At 44.3% G+C, this 8588-nt stretch overlaps 2 protein-coding genes across 3 annotated transcripts in view; one reads left to right on the top strand and one right to left on the bottom strand.

Moving 5' to 3' along the window:
- Window positions 1-4109, top strand: part of BECN1 (beclin 1, autophagy related) — a 5827-nt gene extending 1718 nt beyond the window's left edge. Inside the window, exons 2-9 of one of the 2 annotated variants that reach the window (XM_009892677.1) lie at window positions 273-375; window positions 642-778; window positions 1290-1484; window positions 1711-1857; window positions 2394-2543; window positions 2630-2690; window positions 3116-3258; window positions 3610-4109. In XM_009892677.1, coding sequence (XP_009890979.1) covers window positions 286-375; window positions 642-778; window positions 1290-1484; window positions 1711-1857; window positions 2394-2543; window positions 2630-2690; window positions 3116-3258; window positions 3610-3778 — 1092 coding nt within the window. In that variant the 5' untranslated portion in view covers window positions 273-285 and the 3' untranslated portion in view covers window positions 3779-4109. Of the gene's footprint in view, window positions 1-238; window positions 376-641; window positions 779-1289; window positions 1485-1710; window positions 1858-2393; window positions 2544-2629; window positions 2691-3115; window positions 3259-3609 lie in introns of those variants that run through there. The other variant, XM_009891926.1, reaches the window with a different exon arrangement.
- A 919-nt stretch (window positions 4110-5028) lies between these two features.
- On the bottom strand, window positions 5029-8360 carry CNTD1 (cyclin N-terminal domain containing 1). The gene is made up of 7 exons (XM_009890795.1): window positions 8189-8360; window positions 8013-8088; window positions 7596-7770; window positions 6930-7092; window positions 6308-6452; window positions 5832-5928; window positions 5029-5190 (listed from the first exon to the last, which is right to left on the bottom strand). The coding sequence occupies exons 1-7, from the start codon at window positions 8358-8360 to the stop codon at window positions 5029-5031; spliced, it is 990 nt and encodes a 329-aa protein (XP_009889097.1).
- Window positions 8361-8588: the final 228 nt, after the last annotated feature.

The following is an 8588-nucleotide window of genomic DNA, read 5'->3' as shown; positions in this document are numbered from 1 at the left end:
GTTTGCGCGACCCCCCCGACCTTCCCCCGGGGATCCCCCCGGCCCTCGGGCTCCTCAGCAGGTGGAGGCACCTCCGTTTGCATATATGTAAACGCACAGCATTTCAGACGCTGCCCATTAGCTACGGGTTAATTCAAAAGGCTGTGCCGGTACTGCGGTTCTGAAACACAGGTTGCACGTTTTCCCCACCCCTGACTCCCGAACTGGCCCCCGGTTCCCCTCTCGCACTGGGCCTGGCTCCCCACTGCCCTCAGCACTCAACTCTCAATAAAATTCCTTCCAAGAATGATGTCAACAGAAAGCGCCAACAGTTTCACACTCATCGGAGAGGCGTCAGATGGCGGCACGATGGAAAACCTCAGCCGGAGACTGAAGGCAAGTTTTACGTGAGCTGGTAAACTCGGATGCTTTTGAACGGAGCATCGGTTTTTCTAGATGCTCTGCAAGGTCAAACTGCAGTTTCCTGTAGCACTGGCCGTGCTGTGTTTTGGTGAGTAGTTCAGTAAAGCTGGCTTATTTTAAATTAAGATTTAACCTGCAAAAAATACTTCACCAATTGAAGAAGTGCACGCCCGTCTGTCGAAAACCAGCCGGCAGCTGCCTGTGGCTTCAGTGCAACTAATGGTGGGCTCTTCCCACAGGTCACTGGTGACCTCTTTGACATTATGTCCGGGCAGACAGACGTGGATCACCCTCTGTGTGAGGAATGCACAGACACCCTGCTAGACCAGCTAGACACGCAGCTGAACATCACGGAGAACGAGTGCCAGAACTACAAGTGAGTGATGCGGAGGTGACCTGAGGCCGAGTTCTGGAGCACAAAGCCTAGGGCAAGAACGCAGCCTTGATCCGGCTTTCCCTGATCAGCAGGAGACATCCCTGACTGCAGCACTTGCTTTTCTTGGTCCGAATGAGGTGAAAAATTTATTTTTGAGAATCCTGTGGTACACAGCTTCTCCAGCTGGAGTCTGTGAGCCCATCACGAGTGACGGCACCTGCCCACGGTGTCTGTGTGGCAGCATTCCCATGCGGGCGAGGGCGTCAGAGAGGTAGCTACTGACGGGCAGCAACAATTCTCGGTCACCATCTCACTCCCCTGTTCTCCTGTGTGCATTCCTGACTCACGGCGCAGGGTCGATACAGAGAGCTCGGGATTAACGAGAGGTGCACGTGGGATCAGAGCCCCTGTTTGCACTTCTGCCTGCGTGCGCAGTCTGTCACGGAACCAGGGACTGTTGGTGGGGGCTTCCCAGGATCCCTGTGGTGGTAATCCTGTCACTCTCCTCTAGGAGATGCCTGGAGATACTGGAACAAATGAACGAGGATGATAAGGAGAAACTGCAAACAGAACTGAAAGAACTTGCGCTGGAGGAAGAGCAACTGATTCAGGAGCTAGAAGATGTTGAGAAGAACCGCAAGATTGTGGCTGAAGACTTCGAGAGAGTGAGGGCAGAGGCAGAGCGGCTGGAGCAGGAAGAAGCTCAGTGAGTAAACAACAACTGCAGTTTATGTCAGGGATTTTAGATAACAGATAAATGAGATTATAACGTGGAGAAACCTGTAAATAATGTCCAAATGCAAGTGGCTTGTTCTTTGCCCAATGCCAAACTGAAGTTGGCCGGACCAAAAAACACTAGTGTATACCGTGTGAGTGATCACTTCTCTGTAAAAACCTGCACTTAGCATTTCTCATCTTGCTTTTATTAAAAGGTATCAGAAAGAATACTGTGAATTCAAGAGGCAACAACTGGAGCTAGATGATGAGCTGAAAAGCGTGGACAACCAGATGCGCTATGCCCAGATGCAATTGGATAAATTAAAGAAAACCAACGTGTTCAATGCAACCTTTCACATCTGGTAATGTAGACGCTGAATACTGCCTCAGGTTGCTACGAATCTGCAACACAGGAGCGGTTAAGTAATACTGCATTTGAGAGGAAAGGTGCTAGCCAAGTCATAGTTACCCCACAACAAAACAACTGGTCACGGCTCCCAACAGCGTCCGCCAAGAGAGGTTTGCGATGCTGTGCAGATGTCAGAGTAGACTGAAATGGCTCTTTCAGTAACTCCGTTAATGAACCGGGACCTACTGCGCTAGCCAAGGGTAATGCTCTAATGTCAGGCTTTACAGAGCAGGTAGCTCAGGGGGGTTGGGTGTTTGTTTTTGCAGGTTGTTTGTTGTTTCCTTTTCTTTTTTTCCCCCCCAATTAACTCTGTCATAAAAAGAGAACAACTGGTTGGTATTTATATACAGTTTTTAACTAGACCCCCTAAACCCTCCTTTTGCTTGGTTAGCAGTGTGCGCTCCGTACCTGTTGGTACGTGGCCTTTGGTTAGCGTGCTAGAAGCTGTTCCTCCCCCAGTGCGCTTATTTATAATTCCTCTTATCACAGGCACAGTGGTCAGTTTGGCACAATAAATAACTTCAGACTTGGCCGTCTCCCCAGTGTTCCTGTAGAATGGAATGAGATCAATGCTGCCTGGGGCCAGACTGTGCTGTTGCTACATGCCCTTGCTAACAAAATGGGCCTGAAGTTTCAAAGGTATATGCAATATAATACACGTTTCACTTATGACCCGGATAAACACAGTTAGACTCATCTGCCGGTGAATCGTTATCTCCTTTCAGATACCGTCTGGTACCATATGGCAACCACTCGTATTTAGAGTCGCTCACGGACAAATCAAAGGTAAGAGATCCTGCACAAATCAGAGGACACTGACCTTGAATGCCACAGAGGTCACGCTGGGGGATGCAGAAGACAAACTCAGCTCCACATGAATTCATGGTACAGGAGAGCTAGCTGCCCCAGCTTCTCCAACATAATAATATCTCACTCCATATCCTATATCAAGCTGCTCATTCTGTCAGCCAGTAGCATTAAAAATGACAGGACTCTTGAACAGTGCACCGCAGCTGGCCAGAGGAAGGTAGCACCGTTTGGGATGATTGCTGGTGATGAGGAACCCAAGCCTGCATGCAGCAGGCACTTGCCACAAAAACCATTTCTAAGCACCCTATGACAAATTCAGGCCTTGCACAAGACTAAAGAGCTGCAGGGACCGTATCTGAAATGGAGTGCTTGAGATGCCTGAAACAAAATCTCTTTTCCAGGAGCTCCCCTTGTACTGTTCTGGAGGTCTGAGGTTCTTCTGGGACAATAAGTTTGACCATGCAATGGTGGCTTTCCTGGACTGCGTGCAGCAATTTAAAGAGGAAGTGGAAAAAGGCGAAACTCGGTTTTGTTTGCCCTACAGGTGAGTGTTGCTGTATAACATGTCACTTTAAGACCTTGTATGCTGTCCTGCGCAGCACTGCTAACTGCCCTCTGGACAGGCCACAGCACTGCTTGCTGTTCCAGTCCTGTCCGTCTGGAATCATTCAGTGTTCTTTATAATGTGCAGGATTACCGCATTTGCTCTTAGTTTAATTGAAATTTAAAGCTAGTTCCTCAGTGAGGACCTGAGGCTTGCTACATTTCCTTTAGAAACAAAGCATTCTTACAGAGAATAAGATGAATGTCAGATTTAAATTTCAGTACCAGACATCATATGGAAATTAAATGCTTGCAGTAGTAATGCACTAATAAAACTTTGTGTGTGATACAGGATGGACGTGGAGAAAGGAAAGATTGAAGATACAGGTGGCAGTGGTGGCTCTTACTCTATTAAAACACAATTTAACTCTGAGGAGCAATGGACAAAAGCACTAAAATTCATGTTAACTAACCTGAAGTGGGGTCTTGCCTGGGTCTCATCCCAATTCTATAACAAGTAACCATGTAATGAACTCGTCCTGGCAGCTGTAGAGTGTCTGCGTTTCGTTGGAGAAAGTCAAATCAAGATGTCTCTTAATATTAACCAGTACAAAATGTTTACAATACCAAAAATCCACAAGACACTTTATTTAAAATACCATTATTACAAGTAGTATATAGAAAAGCAATATGTAAAGTTCTATCATTCAGCTGAATAGAATAAAAAAAATCAGCTACCGAATAGATGCTAAGCTGGTACTTTTGGGGTTTATAGATATGCGCATAAATTACTGTCAAACTTCAAAACACCGGTGAGTTTGATTCAGCTTAACACACAGGTTAGAAGCGTGAAGGAACTCGCAGAAGCTGTGCTTGGTCATTAAAGGGTAACTACAGTTTGAAATAAAATAATTTCTAAGTCGTATCAGCACTTCTTTGTGCCACTGAACTTAACAAGGTTTGATACTTTTTAAAATACTGTTAGCTATGATGATATCAACTATTTGTAATACTTCCTGCAGCCTGTTCTTGCACAGAGGTGCACTGCGTAAATAATAAAACACTATTCTACACAAAGTGTGCTTTCATCTAGCATACGCCAGGCACAGCATAAACAGCCCCTGGCACTTACAGGGACGTGCTGAATAGGCACGTGCTGTCGCAACAATTACATCACTTTCAAAATCGGTGGGATTCTGTCCTTTTCACAACGCTGGTCAACCAGCTGGCTTTCTTAGGGTACAAGCAAACGGGCTCCGAGCACTGGCAAAGAGGAAACGCAGTAACAAGCAGCCTGGCTACAGCAGGCTCCCTGAGACAATAATTAATTTTTTAAAAGGCGGCAAGTGGAGAAAGAAAGTACAGCCCTGTTTGTAACGGCTGGGCGTGAGAGCTGCTTCCAGCAACACAGACTGCCCAGCAGAACACCACATGCATTAATGCCTTTTCAAAACATGACTCTTCTTAGAGTTTTCTTTTTATTCAAAGGAAACTTATATTCATAAAATAAAGCTTTTGGTGCTGAAAGAGGCATTTCTAAATGCTACTTGTTTCCTGCATGCCTCCCTTCACAGCGCTAGTGCACTGCCTGAAAGGACAAGCTTTTCAAATTAACACCTAACAGAAAATGTCACAGAACAGCTGGTGTTCACAACCAAAAGTAAAACTAAATTGCTTTGGGTGCCCTCTGTAGTATCACAGAAGACGGACTACTATCAGCAGCATAACAGTTTGCTACTGATACGCTAGCGGCTGGCCATAGAAGATAGTTCTATTTAAGAGACATAATTCTGTTCTCTGGGGCTTTTGTTCCACAGTTCCCATAGTGCTGCTTTGGAGTGGTACTGCCAACAATGTGTTTCAGTAGTGCATAAGAAAATTCTAAGATACTTTGTGAAGTAATGCCAGTGATATAGTTCAAATGCTCCACAACCTTAAAAAAAATAATTGATACATACTTACAGTGACTAAGAGACATTAGTTTACAGACATACTTCTTAAACCCTCCGAATCTAATGAGAATAACAGTGCTCCATGGGTGCACTTCAACAATAGTTGAAGGCTCTCAGTGTGGTTTTTTTCTTCGGTTGGGGTTTTGTTTGTTTGCTTGCTTGCTTGTTTTGGGTTTTGTTTTGTGTGTGTGTTTGGTTTTTTTAATTTAATTGCTTCTACTAAAGAAGTAAAATGAAAAAGCTACTATCTGTAATAGGCTGTTTGTTATAGTATGCAGTAGCAGTTTGGGCAGACAGTCGTCCCATGGGATTGCTTCTCCACCTGTCAACGAAACGGTGCCGGGGGGACGTGGAGGGGGGGTGGGTATGTTCTAACTGTAAAGAAGCTGAGGCATGAAGATAAGCTCACACCAGCGCAAGCTCAAGCCCTCCTGCGCAATTGCCCGTGTATCCCCCTAATACTCATACAGAAGTACACGCACTTCCTGCTAAAAAACCTGAAAGGTGTCACCTCCCTCATGCTACTCCCAGTAGAGTCTACCTGTCTTCTTGCTGTGCTTAAACATATAAACAACCTTCACAATTTTGCATGTCAAATTAATGTGTTTAGAAGCGACTGTACCTGCTTCCACTGCCCAGGGTTTAGTACGAACACACTTGTGCTGATGATTCCAACAGCCAAAAGCATGAAATCTTCCTTTACGGTCAAAAACTTTGCTCTGCAGAAGTAAAAGTGTCTTCTGGTGTAAAATGATGCTAGTTTTACAGTTCAAAAAGCACCTACTTCTGTAATTGCTATACGCCTTCGGACAGGTTAGCTTATTCAGTCCAAATAAAGTCTGACACCGTTAACTTTAACTGACAGTGCTAAAACCAGATTTTTACAATTAAGTCCGACACTTTCCTAGCTTGCCCCTAAAGCAAATGCACATTCCTTTGAACAGGTATATTAGGATCAATAAACAATGCTGAAAGCGCCCCAGATTAATTTTTTTTAAAACATGCCCCAAAAATTGGCATTATACTAATTATACTACTATTTCTTAGGGTTTTAATTTCAACTTGTTATTTTAAGCAATAGTCATGTAAGCTACTTACGCCTGCAGTTTGCTTGGTGTCGAATTTTCAATGGCAATCTTCAGCAAAGTGTCATAGATGGTATCTCTTGTAAGATAGGAGAAGTCTAGTAGTTGCATACACATCTGATGTAATGGCTTTGCAGGAAGCAGGCAGCCGTTATGTCCTAGCACAGAGATCACACATAACCAGTCATACATTTTGAGTCATTAAACTGGATTAGAAAAAAGTGTTAGTTACTGTAAGCGAGGGATGCAGATTTCTGGTGACAAGTGCCCTTTGTTTCTGAATGCCACAGGTCTTCCTCACTCTCAGTATAATTTCACCGATTCTGAAATTCAGGTTGTCAGACCTGGGCAAAGAAAACGGTGAATCATTGTAGAAAATGTGGCCTTCCAATAGCTTTTGGGGTTTTAAAATTCTTTTACTGAATGAGTCACGGCTGACTCTCCAACAACATTCATCAGATTCTATTAAGGACAAAGTTCTCATCTGAAGAGTAAAGCTCTGGACAACCAGAAAATGTTTCATGTGCCTTCACAGTATGCAAAAATCTGTAACATGAGACATTCTGGTTCAGATCAGTAATAACTATTATGCTCTTAAAAAATTCTTTCCCATTCTCTCCTATTAATACTTTTACCCAAAACCTCTAGAAGCAATTCCACATAAGCCAAAGGAGTTGACACATTGATCTGGTAGTGCAGACTCTTTAAAACAGCAAGCTCCGACTCAAGCAATTCCTGTTTAGTGTATGAGTATTTTAAGGACTGTAGAAATTTTAAAGCTGTGTCACTGTTAACTATCTGAAGAGGAAAAAAAGAGACAAGTTATCTTCTAGGCAATAAGGCACTTGCTAAGAACAAAGTACTTTCTTGCTTTACTCCTCCCATTGAATTTAAGCATGAGCCACTGCAGTGGTGATACTGCCCGCTAACCCAGCTAACTCGTCTTTGAAGCGGGCATGAGAAATCCAGCTCCGACCTTCTTTCCTGAAGGTTTCCTCTGCTCCACAAACGTTCCCCAGACAGGTGTGAACCCTCTGTAGCCACACAATTTTCAGCAACCACAGGCCAAGTTTTCCCACTGCCTGTACCTTTTTCCCCAGTACTGGCAATATTTCCCAAAAAATTGTTACTTGATGAGCGACAATTAATCTGCCCTAGATGGGAGAGATTTAGGTCTCTATTTCAATATCCTTTGCATTTCATTATCGCTATTGTCTTTCAGAGAGGAAATCTAATTTTTAAGAGACATTAATATACTACACTGCTAAAACATGCTACAGGAAAAGGTTTGGCTGCCTTACATTATAGTGCAAGGAAAGTTTGCTTGCAAGCTGAACGCACGACACAAGTCGCAGGACAAACGTGTCATATATCTGATCTTTCAGAGAGCTCCAGCTGCTGCCTTGTCCTTGTTCACAGCTTTTAACATTCTCTCTGGAGGACTTACAGACTTTTTCTACTTGCTTGATCATAAACCTACAAAAACCATAATTGCTCAGAAAACAGTTCTCTTCTGCTAAGAAAAAGGAAGAAAAGCAATTCTGCTTGTACTCAGAATATATGAATAGCTGTTAATTTGAATGAAATGAGCAAAGAGACAAAGCTACACAGGCAAAAAAAAACCATTATACATTATTTAAATGAGTGGTATAGAGCATACACAGCACAACCGTGTAAAAGAAACGAGAAATACCCTGAGCATTCAGGATAGTTATTACCTTTCAAGTAACTCTACCGCTTGGTACCTTGCAGATTGGTCCAAGTGCCATTTTTCAGATAAAAGGAATATAAATTCTGCAAAAAAGAGCAACAGTCATTCACTTCAGTCAATTGAAGCTAATTACACAGCTGTTAACTGTCTCAGGAGTTAGCTGCAGTCGATAAAGAGCCTCACCCACTGTCCGTGTCTCTTTGAAGCATCCAGCCTGATCTGACAGCTCGCTCAGAGACTGCTCATTTTCTGTGGCCAACTGGATCAGCGTATCCTCAATAATTTCAGGAGCGACCTCGCCAAAGATGGGGCCTGGGTCGCAGCACCGGGATGCTGCTCGCACCTGGGACCCCATTTAGCAGTTCAGGTCTGAGACCTTAATGACAATAATTACTTCAACGGCACCACAGTGCTCCGTCACTGCTGGTGGGAAAGGGCCCTGAGAGCCCCCACCACAGCCCCACTCGGCCTTGGGGTCCAAGAGACACAACCGGAAAGCCGCAACCCCTCGGTGATAGGGCCACTTTTGGGAAGGGGCCCGTGTTGGCCGCCCACCGGCGGGACAGGCCCGAGCACGACCGCC

This window comes from Charadrius vociferus, unplaced genomic scaffold (genome assembly GCF_000708025.1).
Source record: "Charadrius vociferus isolate BGI_N301 unplaced genomic scaffold, ASM70802v2 scaffold730, whole genome shotgun sequence".
NCBI classification, from domain to species: Eukaryota; Metazoa; Chordata; class Aves; order Charadriiformes; family Charadriidae; genus Charadrius; species Charadrius vociferus.
This window is presented reverse-complemented; position numbering and strand designations above follow the sequence as displayed.